The sequence below is a fragment of the Spea bombifrons genome, chromosome 11 (genome assembly GCF_027358695.1).
Source record: "Spea bombifrons isolate aSpeBom1 chromosome 11, aSpeBom1.2.pri, whole genome shotgun sequence".
NCBI lineage: Eukaryota > Metazoa > Chordata > Amphibia > Anura > Pelobatidae > Spea > Spea bombifrons.
Window position 1 is genome coordinate 12,588,705 of NC_071097.1, and position 24,467 is coordinate 12,613,171.

At 38.8% G+C, this 24,467-nt stretch overlaps 1 protein-coding gene across 1 annotated transcript in view; it reads right to left on the reverse strand.

Moving 5' to 3' along the window:
* The window catches only part of ASCC1 (activating signal cointegrator 1 complex subunit 1), a 105,630-nt gene that overhangs the window by 35,257 nt on the left and 45,906 nt on the right, over positions 1-24,467 (reverse strand). Inside the window, exons 6-9 of the mRNA XM_053450068.1 lie at positions 22,672-22,808; positions 19,412-19,531; positions 17,397-17,521; positions 15,522-15,601 (exon numbers count right to left, since the gene is read on the reverse strand). Coding sequence (XP_053306043.1) covers positions 15,522-15,601; positions 17,397-17,521; positions 19,412-19,531; positions 22,672-22,808 — 462 coding nt within the window. The remainder of the gene's footprint in view (positions 1-15,521; positions 15,602-17,396; positions 17,522-19,411; positions 19,532-22,671; positions 22,809-24,467) is intronic.

Sequence of the window (24,467 nt, forward strand, 5' to 3'; positions counted from 1 at the left end):
TTTTCTGCAGAAGCACAGAACATTGTGCTACATAGTTGCTGCAATCACTCCACGCATTGCAACCCTGCATTTAACTCTTTGATTGCCCTCTAATCCACTTGAGCTCTCTAACTCACTCCATGAACCTCCAGCAAGCTTCTGAAATAAGACGCACTGATCCTGGTGAAGTTTGGTTACCCCGACCATGGTGGCCTCAGGAAGCCCACTCCTGCCATCACATATAACATTAAGGGTAATGTTTTGTAAGAGTTTTTTTTTTTACTGATATACTTTTTGTTTTTAAATATAATTTTGAAAACAAATTCTACCATCTGCTCTGGAACCCCACTGATCTGATAGAGATCAAAATATTTTGGGCACTAACCCTTTTTATGGGCATTATAAAAAAAAATGAAAAAAAAGAATGCAATCTTACTAGAGTAAACATCTAGTTTTAGCAACCCCCCCTTTTTCGCTGACATTATGAACAGGGTATGCTCTGAAAGCCTTTGTAGGTTTTTACATTTCAACAACAATGCCTCCCTAGAAGTGATGCCAATTATGACAGGTTGTATAAAATTAGATCCCTCATAACCTTTCAGTCCAAAAGGTTCTTAGAGATATACAACCACTGCAAAACATCTGTACCGATGAATCACTGATGGCATTTAAAGGGAGACTTAGCTTCAAGCACTATATCCCATCAAAAATGTGGTGAAGAAAAAGGTCATCTATTTGGCCCAAATTGCTGTCTTCACTGGAAAGAGATATTTTTTCTGAATTTGAAATTATTTCTCATTCTCTTTTTTGATTCCCAGATTACCCTCAGAATATACTATTGTAAAATGCCCTGAGGCTTGTTGGCAGGTATTTTCCTAGCAGGATTTCCCCCATTGCCTTCAAAAGGAATCCACAGAAGCACTGTGTGCACAAAAAATGTGTCAGGAATGATTCAAGTTACTACTACCCTTCGTGCCCCTCTCTGCCGGGATTGTGGAATGGGGTTCATGCTAATTGGTAGATTTGGGGATATTTACAATTGGCACATAACCTGCACAAAAATCCTAAACAAATATAGGGCATGTTTTGATTTGTGCCATGTAATGTCCAAATGCCATAAAAAACTATGCCTATAGAGTAATTCCATAATCAGGAGATGAAGCTGAATATGCTTTGGTGTAATTGCTTTTGGGAGAAATTTGTGGCAAAATTATTGCATGGCAAGTGTCCAATGCTACTTGTTGTCTGCTTTCCAGAAATGTATACTTTTTGTTGGGTTAACGTGAACTGGTGGGGTGCTAAACCTTCTCAAATGTGACCTAGGCACAGCAAAAAAAATGAAAATTTTAAATTTGTAATAGGCATGTTGTGATTTGTGACCTATATAGTCCAAATATCACACAAAATGCTTATAGGTTATTTTGGTAATCTGGTGTTGCACATTTTGGTTTATTTCTTCGCTCTTGTAGTTCGCTTGTGCCTGAAATCCAAAAGGAGCAAGTATTTATAAAAAAAATGTTTTTTGCAAGTTATAACGCAATAAGTACAAGTAGCATATTGCAAAACCATTTTTTCAAATCTAGGTATACTGCCCCCATGTCCTGTGGGGATACCTTTGAAGCCAGTCAGTTTAACTTACCCTCATCAAACCATATATGTTTGAAAACTACGCTTTCTACACTTGTTTAACCCCATGACGTGACAGAATCGTCAATTGTCGTTAAGCTGATGCATTTCCTTGACGTGTCTGGCACGTCAATGGTCAGCAAGAGGTTAAAGGTATTCGCTTGGGATGTGCTAAGTTATTGCTCTGTTTTGTGTATTTATTGCTCATTATTATTATTGTAGCAGCAACCCAGGTGTGCTCTACTAATTTGTATATTTTCTGTGCTGACAATATTATTTATGCTTTAGTCAAAGAATTATACAATATAGGAATTCAGAAAAGTGTCAGATCCATTTGAATATGGCATCTTACTTGGATGATTATAATTACCCATCTGACTTTGGTGTTCTCACCCTGCTTCCACTAAATTATGCATCAGATTTTGGGGAGTTTTCCCTGTTCTTTGACTCTTTGTCTTCGGTACCTGTTCCCTAGCGCAGACCAACCATCTGAGAGATGTCCAGTGGCCCGGTGGCCAGTAGGGCTGCATACTTAGAGATATTGCCACTACAATGGCAGATTGGTTCCTGCAGCTTGTACAGGCCATCTAACCAATATCCTTTGCTATCTTACCCTCTATGAGAGATGTTTATATATATTATATTATATTACATACTTATATAACAAAAAAAACTGGGTGAGCATTATTAAAAGCACACAACCACAAGCATATTTCTCTAGTATTGCATGATTCAAGCTGTTCTAATACATATATAATGAGAATATCCAAAAACAAAATGTATTCCTTAGTTAATGTGTAAAAATGCAGTTATCAGCAATCCAAATGAAATGGAAGTTGTTCATGTCACTGTGTGGGTTTGTTTTATTCATGCTACAGTTGGATAAGGGTTTTATCCACATGGATTTTGCAAACGAGGAACACATAAGTACCTGTACACACTGCCGAAGATAGCTACGGGGGCAATCCAACACTGTTTAATGCGCATTTCACTTTCCGAACTAATGCAAATGGAACGACAACTAGTATATTGATGATTTTGTTTGTTCTGTCTGCCTTCTGAATTATTGAAGTATAAATTTTCCTTTATTGCTGGCATAACCTTGAAAAAATGTGTCTCCTCTGAAATCTTTGTAAAACGTAATAATTACATTATAGTTATTTATAAAGCGCCAGCAGACTCCATAGCTGTTACAATCAGTGGGATGAATTAAAGTGACACATGATAACAGACTGGTAGAAAAGCAGAAGAGGTCCCCGCTCTTGCGAGTTTATCTAGTCGGTGGATGAGGGTGAAGTAAAACAAGAGGACGGCTAGGATGGGTATGAGTTGATCGAGTCTGGATGATCTGTTAAAGTTGTTGATTGTTCAATAATCTTTTATTATTAAACCCGCAGTTTCTTGTCAGATGTACATGACATTACTCTGACCATCCTTAACTGGTGAAAGTAGCACTTAATGTGGGAAAGTGTGTGCATCTTTCTGATGGAGAGTAATGCATATGTACATAAATGTTTATTCACTAAAGAGAGAGTTGATAAGAGAATTTGCAGTAGAGTTGTCAAGATTTCAACTCATTAATTTCACTTGAGATTATGAAGGTCCAACCCCAGTCAGCTTCTGCTACAGGAGGAGCTTGGCTGGCCCGGTATAATTCATAGTTAAATCAGTATGAGTTCTCCAAAGTCTTCTCATTCATTTAAATATACATAATACCAGATCAGCTTAGCACTTCTTCCTGGAGAAACCAGCTAGTGTTTTCCACATAATACATAGTCAAGGGAGTGAGTTGTAACCACATCTTTCCTTCCAATTATTGCAGTAATAAATAAACCCCACATGCATTTATTTATGCGCCAATAGGCAAGAAAATAAATGTGAAATCCTAGTAACTCAAGGCTTAACATTATGAGCTAATGAGGTGAATACCCTACAACCAATACAGGTCTTCAAAACAAATCATTATAACTGTGTTAACCATTAGAGCCATATTCCAATATGTTGATCAAGCTCCAACAACCCATTCAACCCCTATTTTACTTCCAGACATGGCACTCCTAAAAAGTTTCGTTACTTATGCAAAAAATATATAGATATAGAATTAATGGATATTCCTAAATGTAATTAGGGGGAAAAGGTTTATTTCCATGAAAACAAAATTAAATTATTTATTACACACATATGTTGAGCTGTTCAAGTTGCTTATCAGCCTTTGAGTCAAACCTACTGAACATGTCTTATTTGTAAATATTAACACTTGCAAAAGAGAACTGAGAAATATGCAAATGTACTGAAATGCATATTTGAATAATCCTTTGGAAATTAAAGCTTTATGTCTAGCGACCTACAATGGTAGTGGAAGTTTATATAAAACACTAAATACTTACATGGCGCCCATATACCTTTTACCTACCGTCGACTATGAATGTACACTATATGGACAAAAGTATTGGGACACCTGACCATTTCACCAACAGGGACTTTTATGATACTGCACTCTAAATACATAGACATAGTAAGTAGTTGCCCCCCCCCTTGCAACAATCACAACTTTCTCTTCTCTAGGAAGGCTTTCCAAAAGATTTTGGAGTGTTTATGTGGTAAAGTTTGTCCATTCATCCAGTAGAGCATTTGTGAGGTTAGGCACTGATATTGGATGAAAAGGCCTGGCGTTCGGTGGGGTTGAGGTTAGGGCTCTGAGAGGGCCAGCCAAGTTCTTCCACACCAAACTCATCCTGCCATGTCTTTCTGAACATTGCTTTTGGCACTGGAGCACAGTTATGCTGGAATAGAAAAGGGCCTTTCCCAAATTCCCACAAAGTTGGAAACATAGCATTGTCCAAAATGCATTGGTATGCTGAAGCATTAAGATTCTCCTTGACTGTAAGTAAACAGCCTAGCTCAACCTTTGAAAAACCGCCCAATACCATTTTCCCTCCTCCATAAAACTTTACATTTGGCACAATACAGTCAGGCAAGTAACGTTCTCCTGGTATCTGTCAAACCCAAATTCGCCAGTCAAACTGCCAAACAGAGAAGCGTGATTCGTCACTCTACAGAGCACATTTCCACTGCTCCAGAGTCCAGTGGCGGTGTGCTTTACACACTTGATCCTACGCTTGGCATTGTTCTTGGTGATATGAGGCTTGCATGCGGCTGCTCAGTAATGGAAACTCATTCCATGAAGCTTCCACCACACAGTTTTTGTGCTGATGTTAATGCCAAGGGATGCTTGGAACTCTTCAGCTATGGAATCAGCAGAATCTGAGATTTTACATGGTCTTCTGCTTCGTGGCTGAGTTGCTGCTGTTCCCAAAGGCTTCCACTTTCCAATACCACTTACAGACATCACTGCAGAATATCTGGCAGCGATGAAGTATCACGAACTGACTTTCTGTAAAGGTGGCATCCTATTACAGTAACACACTTGATATCAGAACAATCCATGTTTTTCACAAATGCTGGAAATGCAGACTGCATGGCTAGTTGCTTGATTTTATACACCCGTGGCAGCGGGTCTGATTGTGACATCTGAAGAGCCAACTAGATGATAGTACTCAATTTATAGCATGGCAGACAGACATTACAACAGCTTAAATTACCAAATTGTGCTCTAAAGGTGCGCATGGATTGGCTGCATAGTATGAGATTTTTGGAGCCCCTATGGAGAACGCTGGGATTTCACCCAATCTTCCATCGACGTAATGGCAATTAAGGCAGCAGGAAAACCTGTTGCAAGGCTTTAAAAGAAGTCCTTGTCAGTTGATTCAAAACAAATGTCAAATCCCAAGGGGGAACCCTAGACTGCAAGTGGGGACAGAATCAGATGACCTCTCTGAGGAGCCTATTTATAAGAGACTTCTCTGACAACATTTTATCGAAGAAAGCATTCTGGGCTGCAACATGAAATGTAATAGTTGTAGGGCATAGTCCTTTCGCAAACACATCAAACTAGGAAGTAGACAATGCAATAAAAGATTACACTTCTCTCAAAACATCAGGCAATATATTGACTCTAATCTTCTCATATCAAAGAGAAGTAACCTTTTACAATATGACCAACATTAGAAGCAAAAGTCTACTGAAAAGACGTACATAAAACCTCATTCGACAAAGAAATACTCCTGCAGGGAAGAAAGTTTCCCATCTGTTAACTACCGTATTTGCTCGATTATAAGACAACCCTGATTATAAGACGACCTCCCAAAATCTAAATATTAATTTAGGAAAAAAATAAAAGGCCTGAATATAAGACCACCCTATAGGAAAAAAGTAAATATTAGTAAATATTAATTAATCTAAACATTTTTTTCATATTTAATAAAAGCTATGATTGAGAAAAATATTTTTTGTTTTTATTTCCTTTTATTTGCCAACCTGCCCCCCCAGTTATGCACATCTGCCCCCAGGCTTGCCCCCAGAAAGGCCTTATACCCCCCTATTTGCCCTCTGCCCCATGATGTGCCTTTTAACCCTCTATATGCCACTCTGCCTCCAGAAATGTCTTATACCCTCCTATTATACCCTCCTATATATATAACTGCTAACAGCAATCATACTCCTATCAAGCCCAGGCAGCCAGTACATGCTGGAACCTGGGGATGATAGGAGTGTGATTACAGCCTCCCTATGCCATGCTACCACCACCCCCCCTTACACATCCATGCTATCACACACACTCATTCACAAACATTTAAATACTCATTCATTCCACTAATCACACATACTTGCTCATAAACCCTCCCCCACCCCCTTACCTGAACTGTGCGAGCAACTTCTATGGCCCCGCCCCAGAGGAAGAAGGAGGAGGCGGAGTCATATGATGACTCTGCTGGCTTCCTGTTCTCCTGCTGCTAGTACAAGAGACTTTGCTTGCGACCAAAGCACCGGTAAGCAGCCTGGCCCCAGCGGACATTTGTTTGAGGTCTGATTAGAAGACGAGAGGTATTTTTCAGAGCATTTGCCCGGAAAAAAACCTCATCTTATAATCGAGCGAATACGGTATATAACCAGCCACCGTGGCTCTCAATGGTCCCTGGGGGCCGCAGAGAGACCATTTCTGTCCATAACTGGACAACTATGTGATAAAAACTTTGGCCTACCACGGAGGGACCAAAAAGACCTACCACCAGAGGATGGTGGGGAGTGGGAGGTTTTATAGTTTTTCTGCCATTCCAGAGTCAGTAGGAAGTCTCCAAGTCTTTTCGACAGGAAAAGAAGTGGAATGAATATGTATAAATAGACAGAAGACATTTCAAATGGGCTGATGAGGGGCCAAGAGGAATCTAAGGGCCTGGATAAACTGAGTTACTAAATGAATTGCCAATAATATATTTTATTTCCTCTTTACATGCTCCTACCTCCTTGTTAAACACCAGATGCAGATAGAACTGCCACATCCATAAACATGAGCTGTGCCCCACAATAAACTGACTGTTTACACAGTAACATTTAAAGCAACAAAGAACAATTCAGAGCCATCCTAAACACACTGGTACGCTGTCTAGATCCATAGATGCAACCAGTGCTTAAAATGCAAATTAAGTAAATAAAATAAAGAGCGTTTTGGTATTTTTAAAATTATCTGGTTCCGCTTTAGAAAAAAAACAAAAACAGATTTGGCAGTAATATTAGCTATCGAACAAGCCTCCGACAGGAATGCAGTACCTTAATCACCAACTACAACACACTTCCTACTTATTACGCACACAATGGAAACTAAAGCCATTTTAACTACTGTATGGTTCATTATTATTACTATAATTGTAATGCCGTCCAATCAATGTTAATTAGCACAGGCCACAGGATAGATGAATTATTGGGCAATTCCTTAAACAATAAAAATATATGAAACTAAATATAAATCTAATCTCATTATCGATCACACAGTTTATTCCTGACATGCTCAGTGGCAGGCACGTGAAGGGCTTTATTTGAGTCCCTGGCAACTGAGTCATCTTCCATTAAGATTCTTGTGAGCGTCTGGGACCCTCTGCATTTTGTTTATTTTCATTAGCTAATTTCTTTCATGAACAGGGACTTGCAGAGCAATTTACTTTTAGTGTGCTTCTGGCTTCAATGTTGTAGCTTATTGTGTCTGTTTTCTGTAATTAAACAGAACTAATTGGTTATGAAAAAAAAATAATATGCATGAAAAATGCATGTCTGGTACGTGGAATCGTTAACTACTCCGGCTGTGTGAGAGTCACTGGGAAATGTAGACTTCCAATTCGTTCATCATCTTGGAAAATGTGCCCTGTGGGAAATGGCATCAGTAGTTCCTAATAGCAAATATAATTTTTTCTCTCTCTCTGCTACAGGCTATACATCTGATGGAGTTGGGTGATGGTGACTTAAAACAATGCCCTATTAAAACCGTCTTGACACTTCACACAACACACCATAATTTGGGCCAACTCCAAAAGCTTTTCAGAACCTCAGCAGTCTTGTCCTACCAAAAGCATGATACACAATAAGTCGGGTTTAGGCACAGATGCAGGGGAGTAACTAAAAACCACGGGTGAAAATTGCCCCGCCCCCCCCTCATCAACTGGTCTGTGCCATCATTACCCCCAAACAACCTGTGTTTTGTTTGCCCCCCTTCCCCTCCCGTGAACAAGGGGAAACAGGGGTCGCCCCAGCCCCCTAGATGCACAGGGCCCGCATTGTAGCTAGGGCCACTGGAAACCCTGTGCACAGATGTCTAACTGTGCATCCACACTTTTCAACTTCCATGGTCCCCTGTTGGGATAGTCAAGTGTATGTGATGTCACATGTCGGTCAACCTATGCTACATTGGCAGTATCACGATAGAATAAGATGTTCAGCAAAATAAGCAGCATTTAGGCATAGATGTCTCACTGTGCATCCACACTTTTCAACTTCCATGGTCCCATGTCATGTGACATCAACTGCATGTGATGTCACATGTGAGCTCATCTACGCCACATTGGCAAAAAGTTCAGAATTGTTGGAAGCAATGTGTAAATAAAATACATTTTGTTTTGCTAATAATAGAGGAACAGTAAAGCAAACCAATGGCAATAAGTTCAAAATACGGTACTACTTTATTTAACAAAACAATTTTTAAATACATTTTGCTTACAGATATGTAAAAAGATGACAGACATGAGGACATCTTTAAACAGCAGGGATTAGAGCAGACTGGCACACTAGCAGCTGAGTAGGACATATAAGCGAGGTACTAATGTATAAATGTTTTCAGTTGGTTATCAGCTTTACATATTTGTGACCCTATTGCTCATACACATTTTTTAAATTATCTTGGACGGTGTATTAAATGTTTTCCTCCTGATTTGGTTTGATTATATTCACCCCGACAAAGAGCATGGATATACCCAGGTTACCATTGTCACTTCTCAGTTGGTGTGAGAAGCTGGATCTTATGGTGCAATCAACACTGTTTGAGGCTGTATTTAAGCTGTCTTGGTGAAATAAATCACTTAAAAATGTTTGTTGTAGTGTATTGTATTATATCCTTCTCACCATGAATTAGTAGGTCCTAGGCAAGAAGACATCATGGCAGAAAAGAGAGACAATATAATATGGATTAAAAAGTCTAAAATATATCCTTCATGAGGTCAAACACTCTTAAATCAAGCAGTCTCACACAATGTCACTGACAAACTATCAAGTGCATTTCTAAACTAATTAAAAGCACCTTAGACTCATGCTGAAAATACTGTTTTCTATTCATACAAGGTAGATTTACAGCTCATGGCTTAGCGTGTCAGTATCATTATAAAAGGTAACAGCGCCCGATCCCCTAAAGACACGTTTCCAAAAGAAATGATCTAACTTGAAGTGTCACAAAATAGTAGGTACCTGCACTACAGAAGCATATCAAAGTCAGTGAAAATTGTGACATTTGAATCAATGCTCACGAGAATAGTACCACTAGACTGTGAATAATTTTGTAAGGCTTAAGGCAGAGAAAGTAAAAAAAAAAAAAAAAAAAAAAGTAAATATAGAAAAATGACGTTAAGATGATTTTCTTTTATTCATGAGAGTTAAAATTATAGGCCATTGATGGGTAACCAGTTGTTGAAAAAAAATCCCATCATCAGGGACTGGGAATTATAGGGGATGTAGACACAGGACAAAATCAAAACTAAAATCTGAAGGAGGACTAGGCAACTACAAAAATGGCTAGTTATGCATTAAAAGTGCAGATATTCAACTGGATGAGTTTTATTTCTCTGGATCTCTGATATATAATCATTCTTTTTTAAAAGAAGGGTTACTGGGATAGGAAAGGGAGCACAATGGATATAAATTCAACAAGGCAACCAGAAGGACATATGGTATTATATGGTGTGTCTGCAGCCCAAACATGGATGTAATGGGATGTTAATGGTATGACTCCCCAACGATGAAATGGGAAATAGGGAAATGCTTTCTTCCTATGTTAAAACTAATATGTTAAGACCATTTCCGTAACTATATAAAAATGTTATGTTTAGTGTAATTACCAGTTTTTACCCAACAAAATAACATTCTGGATATGGGATGATTGCATTTCCAGTTTCAACAGCCTAGATAATAAATTAATGTCAGAATAAAATAAACCACTGCTTACCCAAAACTTTTTTTTTTTAATAACTAGTATCACGAAAAAAAAGTTTTCAAAATGTATTTTATGTTTTAAAACAATTATATTTTTTACATAATATTTTAAAGTGCATTCTGTAAGGGCAAACCAGTGCTCTCTAGCATCTTGTAGAGATTATATTTAATCTTTTTTCCTGGAGCGGACCGTGCTTTGTCTGCAGATGATGCATTATAATTATTATTACAATTAAAACATGTTATTATATTTCATTGTTTAGTAAAAATGAATATCATTGTTAGACTTTAAATGCAATGCTTTCATACCATTGTGAAGTAAATCCGGTAGATATTTTGGTTGAAGCATATAATTTTAAAGGACCTCTAATTCTCAAAACCTCTTACTGTTTCCTTCAAAGGGAAACTCTCCAATATATTCAGGTGGGATGCTCCACAGCAACAAGATAGATTCATTATTGCCGTCATTATCCATGTTGGTAACCTTGACAGACAGGTCCCAAAATGCAGATCCTTGTTATCACCAAGTAGTACGGTAATACTTCTGAATGCTTGCTTTTGAGAGATTAATTGCTTCAGATTATTTTTTTATTGTCTTGCTCCATCTGCAGTTTTTTGAAGCAGTTTAATAATATTGTACAATGAGTTTTGATTAACTTCTACCTAGACAAGCTGTATTGTTTAACTGTCTTCATCCTGACGCATTATACACTCACTATGCAGTCTCATTTGAAATTCTTTTCATGCTTGATGTTTAACCCTATCATTATTAAATGAAACTTGCACATCACTGGAAAACATGTCTCATGGCTTTAGGAGGGAGAAAACTATTCCTATTTTCTTTTATTAATTCTTAAATTCATTTAGGTTATGCTGTGAAACTATGCTGTGAAGAAATATAAAAGGTGTTTTGTGAGTGTTTTAATCTGGCAGTATACTTTCTATTTTACAGAAGAAGACATTCTGATTAATATATTTTAAGGATAGTAGAAGTGATAAAAAAAATGATAAAAAAATTAAGTCCCAAATGGGTTAAGTGTAGACATCTCAAGTAAGTCTTTAGTCCACTAAATCTAGTAGCATTGTCTTGTTTAAACTAGTTATTTGTAGAAATTATGTTTTCTTCAATGCAGGAATAGTATTTTTGTAATATAATTGAACCGATGGATTGGGTATAGAATTAAGCAATATGCGAGATCATAACATTAGTTGCTATGGTGACTGAACCTTTACCACTGGAATTGCTCTTTATACATAACCCCCACTGTTTAATACATTTTGCTTTGCAGAACAACAGTACCCCAGAGATGAGTGCTAAAGCGTCAGTATAGATATAGATATATATATATATAGAGATAGATCTATAGATACACACACACTAACTTGAGAATTAAGGGAAAGACTGATTTTTGCCTTTAAAGATGTGTGAATGATTAGTTTGTCGAAACCCCTTTTTCTTAGCAACATGCTCTTTTAGCTGCAATAGTAACTAAACTGACCGGTTTGAAATAGGCTTACATCTTTAGCAACTAATTTAAATAATCCCACTCAGGCTTCAGGTTGTTGGACATTAGCCATCTGATATAAAAGAGGCAAACTCAAAATCATTATTAAGAATATGTAAAAGGGACACTACAACCATCATATGCACTTTAATGCATACGATAGCTCAGAAGTCTCTCTAAATTTAGGTTATGTCCCTTTTGCAAATGCATGGGGGGATTCTGCAGAACCCTCCCATATGCATTTGTCCATTCCCCACCCGCCCAGGTATTTTCCATGCAGGAAATGTGTTTTCCATGGAGGAGGAGATATGCAACTGTAGATTTCCAGCTTCTATCTCAGGTAAGTACCTCTATATATATACTCAAATGCCCTTGATATAGTAATCATCAGCAATTTCCAAACTATTTAAAGTCCATCATTCCAAAGTGAGAAAGATTATTCAAAAGTATAAAACATTCCAGACAGTTGCCACCCCAAGGTCAGATGGGGCAATGCTCCGACTCTACAGGCCTCATTTAGCATGTTAAATGTTCATGACAGTACAAAAGACTGAATAAGTGAATAAGTATGGGTTGTTTGGAAGGGTTGCCAGAAGAAAGCATCTTCTCTCTAAAATGAACATGGCAGCACGGATAAGGTTTGCATCTGAACAAACCACACGACTTATGGTAATACGCCCCTTGGACACACAAGAACAAAGTAGAGATGTTTGGCCATAATGCACAGCACCACAATTGGCGAAAACCAAACACAGCATATCAGCACAAACACTTCATACCAACTGTCAAACATATGTGAGGCCATTGGTCAGACAGCTAGAGCTTGAGCGAATTTGGGTCAAGCAACACGACAACGATCCCCAGCATGCCAGCATATCTACAACAGAATGGCTGAAAAAGAATCAAGGTGTTTCTATGGCCCAGTCAAAGTCCAGAGTGGAGGGACCTTAAGAGAGCTATGCAAAAAACAAATGCCTGCAAACCACAATAAACTGTAGCATTGTTGTAAAGAACGGTGGCCACAATTCCTCCACAACAATGAGAGAGTCTGATAAGTCATAAAGTAAACAATTACTTCAAGTTTTTGCTGCTAAACGTCGTTCTAAAAGCTATTGAATCATAAGGTGTACTTTTCACACGTGGCTTCTTAATTTTCGCTTTACTTTTGTTGAATAAATCATGACACGGTGTAAAAAGTCATGTGTTGTTCTTCATCTAAGGTTGTATTTACCTATTTTTAGACCTGCTAAGGAACAGATGGTTGTTGTTATGTCCTGATATGTAAAATCATAGAATTCTTTTTCACACAACTGTACATATGTATAGATTTTAGCAGTGTATCTTTCTGTGCAATTAAAACTGATACATTTTGTTTAACACAAAGCACTATTACAGGGGCGTCCAACATGCGGCCCGTCGGACCTTGAAGTGCGGCCCGTCTGACCTTGAGGTGCGGCGCCCCTGACCTTGATGTGCGGCGCGCATGAGATCCGCAGACAGGGCAACCGGGATCGCAGAATCGCAAGGGCCATGCTGCTTTTCTGTGGGTTGCTCGCACAGCAGTGTCTTTTGTACCACACAGAGGAAGCGGAACCCAGCGGAGTCATGTGCTCGCGAGCTACACAATGGGAAGCAGCAGCCCCTGCATAAGTATGCATGTGAGAGATCTGCAGTGCAGGTAAGAGGGTGGGGTTGTACACGTGATTGAGGGAATTAATCTGTGAATGAATGAGTATATGAATGAGTGTATGTGTGATAGCATGGATGTGTAAGTATGACACAGGGAGTCTGTAATTGACCCCATACTGCTGGCAGCGTCAATACACAAGGGGGCAGCTAGCCAGGTTTCAGCCTGTATTGGCTGACTTGGAATGATAGGACTGTGATTGCTAACAGCAATCACAGTCCTATCATGTCCAGGTTCCTGCATTTACTTGTTGCCTGGGCATGATAGGAGTGTGATTGCTGTTAACAATCACACTCCTATCATGCCGAATCAGCCAGTACATGCTGGAACCTTGGTATGCCTGGGCATGATAGGAGTGTGATTGCTACAAATTTGGTGTGTTAGTTTTATTAAGTGTGGTTTTTTTTTGTGTGTTTTTTTTTTTTTAAAGATGGGGGGGGTCATTTTCTGTTTCGATACAGAATTTTCATTTTGGTGCATCCCTAGAATAAATAGAACTATTCAATTTTTACGTATCCAGAGATAAAATGCCCTCCTGAATTTGTAGTCACGTCAGAGGACAGAACCTTCTAGGCCCAAAAATCAGTGAGAGACATTGTAAAGTATTTTGTGTCATTTACTTAATTTCAATCTGCATTAATCTGTTTTATTAAAGAAATGAGTGCAGCCCCCAAACATATACATTTCTGATGAAGTGGCCCGCTGCAGGAAAAACTTGGACACCCCTGCGCTATAAGTAACCAGTATATTTGTCTTGTAGATTGGGCTGACATAACATAACTACAAAGCATTTACATGATAAGTATGCAGCTGTCTTAACCCTTTCTGTACCCAAGGTTTTTTAGTACCCTATGTACCATGTTTTTTGGCATTTTTACCATATGTTAGTTTAATTTTCATTCCCATTTTCCTTGTTTGATGTAGACAATTTTTAACCCCGGGTACTTCCTAAAAAAACAGAATTCCCAAAGCATATGCTATCCTCGCTCTGTGATCTAAAAACACACCCAGTGTTACTACAGTTTTCCAGCCAAATGCCTCTGCATAGGATATGCTTAGTTCCTACCAAATATTGTTAACATATCTGATTATGAAATAAAGTATTCTGAGTCTAGCAGAGTTCTACAAAGAGAACATACCAGTGAACTTTCCTAACCAACTTGAAGCCTGCACAGTGAATATATCACTAATTCCACAGATTTTGAAAATATTGAACATTCTAAACAATGTGGCATACATATATACAACACAATCCTACATTATTCTGTATACTATGTTATGTTATTGTTCTGTATGCTATGTTATATAAAACTAACTTCAACAGTGCAGAAATGGAGGGTTTGATCTTGAAAACTCTCAGTGTAATGATTATTTTAAACATCAAATGCCATATTGACTTTTTCATTTAAAATATGACTTTTCATAAAATGTAAACTATTGATTTAATGTGCGTATGTGCTATTTGTAAATCTCAAAGTTATTCAACAGAGCAAAACTGTCCACTGTTCCAGAAAAAAAAACTACTGTAAAATGGAAAGCTAGATGAAACTGATACACTTTTTCATCTAACTCTCCTGTTTACAGTATTGCTAATGACCATTAACTTCATTACCAATAAAATTGATTCATAGAGCCATTGAGACTGTACATGTTCATATTACTTATTGCTGTATATAGTACCAACATATTCAGAACCACTGTAAAATGAGGATGTATGAGGTGCTCTTCCACCTACTAAGCTGAATTTAACGCTTTATGGTGAAATACAGCATTAGAAACAACAGTCCTAGTACTACAAAATGTCAAACCAGAGATGTTTCTTTAATAATCTAAATTTGTGTCTTGTTATTTATTTTATATATTTTTTTGAGTGCATAATTGTCATGTTGCCACCACAAAAAAATGTGATTAAGCCTTCAGAAGAAATAAAGAAGAAAAAGCACCTTTAATATTTGAGTTGGAAACTCTATGGATATGGAAAGGAACCTTGAAATTTCATGCCCCTCCCTAAACATCTCAAAAGTACTGATGTAACCTGATTGTCCTTATCTCTTACTATACTTGTTGACACTAATGAATCCTGGCAGAACAATTATTCAGCATATGTAGTCATTTGAGTTTAAATGTACTTCACTGACCTTCAATACGTTTCTGGCATCAAATGACTCCCTCTCTCTTTGGCTGGGTTTTCCAGAGGGTATGCTATTTCTCTCTTCAGCTGTAAAAATGTATAAAAAACATAAAATTAAACATATAATTGTATTTAAATCAAGAAGTTGGCTGTAATGAATGGCACTAAAATATTTTGTACAGGTAGTGACACTCTTAGAATTAAGGTATATCATACAAGGAGGAGAAAAAACACAAACAATGAAAAACAAAAGTTACACATGAATTTTAGACCAGTTAATTACCTGAGCTCCAGTGAGCTTCTCACTAAAAGGATTTTTGTTCAGAAACAATCCAACCATTAGACCATCAAACCGATAAAAACAGAGCCAACAACAAAAACAGACTTTTTATTGTTGTGATTATGTGGGTGATTATTTAACAAAGTGTTATATGTATTTCTTGTTTCAATAGCAACAATGCAGCAATTTTCCTAAACAGTGCTTTATTTTCATCTGTATCATAACATAATATGTTAGACAGAACCTTTTTTCTACCACCACAAGCGAAACATCATCTATCTTATAAAGAAAGCATAATTAACTGTATGCTTCCAAATAATTTAATACAACTGAAATGATTATTCAGGAGTTGAAATATTGAAATACTTATTAAATTTATTATTTCAGTTATTCTCTATTGGTCGCTCGTACAGACCTTTAACTCCTGGAGCAGGGAGACCAATGGTCTCCCCAGGCGCAGTTTTTCCGTCAGGAGGCAAAGGTTCGTACAAGCGACTCTATTGGTCACCGGCAGGGAGCTCCTGTGGCGTCAACCAATGAAGCAGCTGCCTTGGACCCGGAAGAGCAGTGGTCTCCCCAGGCCTAGTTTCGGCCTAAAGAGTTTCGGCTCCAGGATTCTAAAAGTCTGTATGAGCGACTCTATTGGTCGCCAGCAGGGGGCTCGTCTGACATCAACCAATGAAGAGCAGCTGCACTAGAGTTGCTTGTATGGACCTTTAAAATCCTGGTGCCAAAGCTGCTGCGTACCGGGTTACCCCGTATTAACCCCTTCTAAAAAAAAAAAAGAAGAAGAAAAAAAAAACGAACACGAAAAATGTACACAAATATTCGTCCAAACACAGTAACGGGCGAATATTAGTGGAATACGAAGATTTTTTCCCCACGAAGACATACACGACGAGTTGGCCGGCCCCCAAGTCTAAATATAACTTTTAGATTCTTATTAGAACTTTTTTTCTTCCTACAGGTTATTTTCTTTCCAGTTTAATATGCATTATCAATTGAAGGGGTAATATGGAGCACTCATCTATTCCTTTAAATCAAGATTGAAGCTGCTCTGCTCATAATCCATTTTTTAAATATATCATAAGCAAGGTGTTGTAGAGGTAGCAAATCATAACAGAAACAGACACTGATCTTTTTTTAATTAAAATACTGCAATAATATTCATGAAACATTATCATAAATATGGACACTTATATGATGAACATAATGGGGGCTTATGTAAATAAGCAATCACATAACCATAATGATCAATGGCATAGTCCAATCAGCAGAAACACTCCACTGGTTACTATGGTGATAAAAGTGCATTGGCAAATACACCAAGAGAGACTTCTTTTTTATACATAACCCTCAAAGTATTTTTTAATTCACAGGTCAACTTTAATTTGTTCATCCACCTTTTCCCACATTAGGCTAAAGTTGACCTCTGTAATTCTACTGAAAACACAGTTCTTTACCATTAAGACTTATTACTGCATAGTAATAGAGAATACAATTAAAAACTTGATCCTATGGGGACATATAAAGAAATGTAAGGAAAGAAAATAATATGGATTCATTCAGATTGTACTTTACATTGGGATCTAGAATACTTGCCTAAAGGGTCTTTCCGGAACAAAGTGTTCATTACAGTGGCATGCAGTTTTATTCTGTCCCATTCTTTCAACATTAACCCAGATCTTACAAATCTCTGCATAAGGCGGTCGGCTACGAGCTGTAATCTGAACAGGAGACAGGAAACACAATGATTCTTAATGTCTTCTCATTCTGCCACGAACATGAAAGTGCAAACAATAATCCAGATAGCTCAATTAAAGCAGTACAGCCACCACAGTGGGTGGTCACCATCATTGGGGTCCAAATCCTTCTGTTCCTCTTTTGTACTTTAATCCCCTATATTTCAGCAGCTCAGAACTTTTGGATTGTATGAGTCTATAACAGGGTACCACAGAAAAAAATATTTGTTTCATTATAGTGAATAGTACTACTAAAAACCCATCATTAGGGCCAAGATAACCCCCTGAAATTACTAGCCCTTCCACCAACGGCTCCCAAAAGAAAGACATCCTTTTTTTTGGACATCTGAAATGTTGGAAGGTCCGAGAGTGCATTTTGTGTATGTAGGACATCTAGAACAAGCAAGCACCTGTCATAAAACTTTTCTGTCACTTTAAATCAGAAGCTAACCATGCATTATATGAATTTATATGAATTTATATGAATTTATTTATTACTATTCTGTACCAAAGAGAGAAAAAAAAAAAGATGTTCCTTATCAATAAAACAGTTATTAATACCTGGATTATTAATAATATAACTAATTCCTCACTAAACAATTTTCCAATCCTGGCATTTCATTTAGTCCTGATAACATGTTTTGAAAAACAAATTCAACGGAGAAAGCGCTTGGCTCTACACACCAATGTTTACCTTGCCAACTGCAGTGCAGCTATTTAATTCAAATGACTCGGTGCTTTAAATGTGAGGCCTGAACCATAACAAAATCACAGCCTGTACCGGCATTACTTCCAGCTTTTCTAAATGACTTTAAATCATAATTGATTAGTGTTTTCATACCGTCTTACATTGAAGGCGTGTGTAATAATGATGTGCGTGACCATAAATACTAATGGAAAGTGAAAGACAGCATTTTTTCCCCCACAAAAGGGATACAGTATAAGGAAAATAAACATATCGGCATTTAGTTTACTAATGAAGGGTGTCAACCAGCAGCTGTGGGACTTCAACTCTCATTACCCATAGCCTTTCCAAGGCTTCTGGCTGACAAATGTAGCAATAGCTGGGATATGCAGATTGCCTCTGTGCTTTAGTGAATAATTCCCAGTGTGGTGCACACTGCTGCTGACGTTTGCAAAATACGTACCTTTGGTGGCATTTGTTTCATTATATTTTACAAATGTTCAATCTGCACACATTTTTCTTGGATAACACTACTTTCCTCTCATTTTGCAACAGGCACAGGCTAGTGTATGTTTCCATAATCCTGCTGGTTTTGCATCAGTAGGGTTTTTAAAATTACCATAGATTAAAGGGTCAGAGAGGAAAAAAATTGTAATTACATTATTGCAGTATTAACAGTGACAGATTAAGTGGGAATTGCATTGTATTACATTATAAACCTTAATTGAGAAATTAAAACAAACTAGTTTCAACTAGGATACGGTGCTGCTGCTGAAAATAAGAATGAAACATTACAGTGAGGAATGGAGACATAAGTGGCTTGTAATTGTGGGCTGTTATATTTATTTCTAGAAGAACAAGTCTTGATCCCAAATGCAAAATAAACAGCATCAAGCCAAATGTATTCAATTAAAGCCTTGGTAAGTACAATACGACCATTCTTTCATCGTATTGTGACCTTCTTCCTTCTAAAATGATATTGAATAATACTGATCTTTAATTAAGTATTACTTTTAGCCAATAACACTAACATTCTGCTATAGGGAGGCATATGAGGCTTTTTTTTGCTTTTATGCTCCTTTCTCTTTCCAATTTGTTCCACTAAAAAGAAATAATCATTTTATACCTCCTCCACATAAAGGAAACAGTACAAAATACATTTGAGGTAACTAGCTATTTACACAGCTTACCTTTCTGACCCGTCCATCATTTGCACTTTTGCATACAAGATGTCTACCATTGCTGGATCATCGTTCATGTACTCGATCCCCACGACTTTACCCTGCATGGGCTTCCCAGCAGCAATTTTGCTGAAACCAGATACTAGGATTAGATGGGCTACAACCAACAGTCTGAGACAGTCTGAGACACAGAGGACTGGCCACATGCTTGTGACCTTAGACGAGACCAGATAAAATCACAAGATGTAAAATGGCCTGAAAAAATGTCTGCCTGAACAGATGTCTTTAAAAAGCAGCTGACAAATCATTAGCATTCTAGATTTACAATATGTAATATCAATGAGATTGGAATTTTCGGTGACATGATTACTATACCCTTAAGCATCAGTGGTTTCATGCAATAGGTTTACAATAAAATAAAATTTGCCACAGCACAGCTTCAACAAACTAACTCACAATGTAGCAATACACAGGAACGCAGTAAACATAGGAGTATAGAAATGCATAGCTAAGGGATAAGAATCAAGATTGCATATTTTCATCTCCCCCATTCCTGGAGGATCTATGAGCTTACTACCGTATTGGCCCGTTTATAGGCCGCACTTTTTTCCTCCACTTGAAGTCTTTAAAATGGTGGGGTAGTCTATAATCAGGGTCTAGCGCAGGGATGCGCAGTTGGTGTCGCCCGACACCTGGGACATGCAGTTCCGGGCGACGGGATGTCAGGTGTTTTTTTTTCTTTTTCATTTAACTCTGGTGCGGACAAGTAGCAGGGTTAGGATCCAGATCCCTCGCAGCGAGGTAGGGCACCTGGATCCTCCTTTCTAGCACGATGCAGACAACCCAAGCTACCGTTGGCACTTCCGCTGGGGCTTCTGTAACACAGCGCCAGCGTGACATGACCTTCCGATGCCCCACCATAGAAGCCCCACCCAGAGCCGGCCTTAGGTGTTCTGGCGCCCTGTGCGGACTACTCCTCTGGCGCCCCCCCATCCCAAAAAAAGAAAGGAATAAAACTTGTAACAAAACTTGTAACAAAACCCCAATCACTATATACTACGCCAAACATTGATGTGGTGTAGGCCTACCACTTCATTGTCTGGCTTAGTAGTAGGGATGCACCGAAACGAATTCTGGACTGTAACCGAAAGTGCAGCATTTACCTGGCCAAAACCGAATATGCCCCCCCTCCCACACCATAAAAAAATCTAACACTTTTATTTAAAGTAAGTAACACACCAAAATAGGACAACACAATTAAATAACATTATATATATATATATATATATATATATATATATATATATATATATATGATTAACAGCAATCACATTCCTATCATGCCCAGGCATACCCAGATTCCAGGATGTACTCGCAGACTTGGCATGATAGGAGTATGATTGCCCTATCTACCCCTTCTCACTTCCTTTTGCCCTATCTACCCCTTCTCACTCCCTTCTCCCTATCTACCCCCTTTCCCCTGTCTCACTCCCTTCTCCCTATCTACCCCCTCCTAACTATCTACCCTTTCCCTCTTTGAAGTTCACTTACCTTTCAGGAGTCCTGCGGTGGGGGTGCAAGGCCTCTGCCTCCCACCTCTGCCACTGTATGGAACAGTATAGAGTGATGGGAGTTATGATGTACTTTTAGAGCATGAAAAAGACATTGGAAATGGTACAGCATAACACCCATCACTCTCACACACTTACCAATCCACACGCATACACCAATCCACACGTATACACCAATCCACACATATATACCAATCCACACATATACCAATCCACACGCACACCAATCCACACATATACCAATTCACACATATATACCAATCCACACATATATACTAATCCACACATATATACCAATCCACACATATATACTAATCCACAAACATACACCAATCCACACACATATATACTAATCCACACATATATATACCAATCCACTCTCACTGAATGTTTTCCTACCTTTCCTCTTGTCTCCTTACAGCTCCTCTTCCTTCTCTTCGCTCCTCTTCTTCAGTTCTTCTGTCTTCTTCCGGGTCAGAGGGCACGGACAAAAGACATTGGGAATGGTACAGCATAACACCCATCACTCTCACACACTTACCAATCCACACATATACTAATCCACACGTATACCAATCCACATGTATACCAATCCACACGTATACACTAATCCACACGTATACACCAATCCACTAATCCACACATATATACCAATCCACACACATACCAATCCACACATACTAATCCACACACATACCAATCCACACACACACCAATCCACACACACACCAATCCACACACACATCAATCCACACACACACCAATCCACACACACACTAATCCACACATATACCAATCCACACATATACACTTATCCACACATATACACTTATCCACACATATACGCAATCATGCGGTTCAAGGAGATCCTTGAACCGTCTTAAAATCACTCAAGGGAGCCGGAGGTCTGTTAAAGACCTCCGATACAGCTCCCTTGCGAGCCTGCTCCTCCAGCGGCGGACATTACTGTCCGTCTCTGGAGGGGTGCTGGGTGCCCCCCTGATGAGCGGCACCCGGTGCGGACCGCCCCCCCCGCTAGGTACGCTACACCCGGCAGCGTACCCCGCGGCGGCGGCGCCCCCTGGAGTGTGGCGCCCTGTGCGGTCGCACACCCCAAAGGCCGGCCCTGGCCCCACCAGAAGAACTGGCCAGTAGTAGCGGAGGTTGTCTGCGCGCATCACGCAGATGTTCACTGGTTGGCACAGAGGAGGATCCCCACAGCGCTGCAGGAGATCTGGATCCTCCTCCCTGGTAGCCGGTGAACATCTCTGCGATACGCACAGATAACCTCCACTGCTGCCAGAATTTCTGCCGGGGCTTCTATGACGGAGCACCAGCATGACGTGACCTTCCGGTGCTCCGTCATGGAAGCCCCAGCGGAGCTGCTGGACAGCAGACATCTACCGGCTGCCCTCACTAGACAGCAGGGAGTCTAGAGCACCGAGGAAAGCCTGAGGGATGCATTGGTAAGTCAGGGGGGGCAGAGTGGCATATCTGGGGGAAGAATGGCATATTTAGGAGTCATAGTGACAAATTGGGGGGAAAAGTGGCATATCAGGGGGGCAGAGTGACATATCTATAAGTAAGGTGGACCTTAACATGTCTATTCGAGTCAATACGGTATATATTTTTTCCACTACTAGTACATGACTGGGTACATTTGTCCCCTACTACATTCTTATAAGTGGTTCTACCTACTCCAGGAATTCCTCTTTGCAGCTGTGAAGGAGGTCACATGCCTGTTGGACTTCTTTCTCATTTAGCAGAACTAGGGTTCCAATGGTCAGATGAAGTTTGGCTGGGTTCTGAAATATGGTGCTTTCTATCCCACGATCCTGTTGTAATGTAAGAGCATTAGCATGGAATTACTGAAAGTGACAAAAAAAACCTGCATAATGTTGATGATACATGTAATGATCATTTGACATTTTTACGATAAGGCAAGATGTTGCGAAGGCTTGAACCTTGATGTTTGTGTTTAGAGCGACTGTTATGTCAAATGTATTTTCAGGCTTGCATGTTCATTAAAATAGTACTTTATGCTGCTTTATGTCAAGGAAAAAAAGTTACCACACATTTTGTGACACATTTATAAACGATAATTTATCAGTTTGTGTAAATGTATGGCTTAATGGTACTTAATCTCTGCAAATCTAAGGTTCTGGCATCCTCTGGACAGTCCCAATTTGAAGACAAACCAGAGATGGTTCGGGTCAGACAAAAGATAGAATAAGGAGGTCTTGATGGGATGTCAGGTGTTTGAAAGCTCAAAAAAAAAAAAAAGGGAACAGAAGACATTAACAGTACTGTATGTCCTTCCTGGAGGGCAGTGGGATCATCTAACATTGTAAGTCTCCTGTGGCTTAGATAGCAATATAAAATCATAAGAGCTTATTTATTAATTGATAGTATACCATACATCTGATAGGTCACAGTTGTGGTCTGCCTGTCCAGTCTGCTCCTGTTCCTCAAAGAATTCAAAGATGTGGCTATATGTGGCAAGAGCACGTCAGGGAAAGTTTTATAATGTAAGAGTGGGAAGCATTCAGGTTGCAGCCTCTTTTTCTCTTTTTTCCCTGCAAAATGAATGTAGGCTCTTCTTCAATCTCTTACCCTTCTTCACTAGAAGAAAATGGAAAAAGTAGGCGCTTCTCTGATTTTTAACTTTTAATAGCATGGACTTGTAGGTATCCCTCATTGGTTGCTGTGGAAATAGGCACTTCTCACATTGGCCTCTTTATCCCACCCAGGGCCAGGGGCCATAGGGGTACTTTTGCAGCAGTTGCAAGTGTATACATGTTTATTGGTTGGTTTGTTTTGTTATCTAATGTTTTGTTATTTTGTTTTGTTATCTAATGTATCTCATTGTTCATGTGTACAGGCTAAAAACCATGTGGATATGGGCTGACAATATATAAGAAAGTTCATCTCACGGCAAAGAGCTAAATAAGTTTGATATGCTATTGTATGGATCAATACAGATTGGAGTAGATAAAAACGTTGAACGAAGGAGATCCTGAAAAATATCCATCGTGTTTTTTTCTTATTTTCAGAAGGCTGCAGACTTGTAGTCATGTTTACTACATTGTCAAACAATAATGTACAGGATAACTGCTAAAATATTGCATCTCCAATTCATTCTTGATACTCTGCTGCCACACCCTGACATTAAACTGTGAAAACTTGGATTCCCTATGTTTGTGCCTTGATCAGATACCATTAGTATGTCATCAGCAGTTTAACTCACCTGTGGGTCATATCCTGCAAAATATGCACTGGTATCCAGCTTCATCTCAATATTCTGACAATATTCTGAATATTCTGATATTTTACAGGTACAGAAGATGCACCAATAACATGAATTTATTTGACTATTGTCACAGTTTCACCCTTCTTGCCAGGACTATGTCTGTAGTATTAGAGGTTACATCCCTTGCATTATTATTTATTGTTTTATATAGCGCCATCAAATTCCATAGCGCTGTACAATGGGT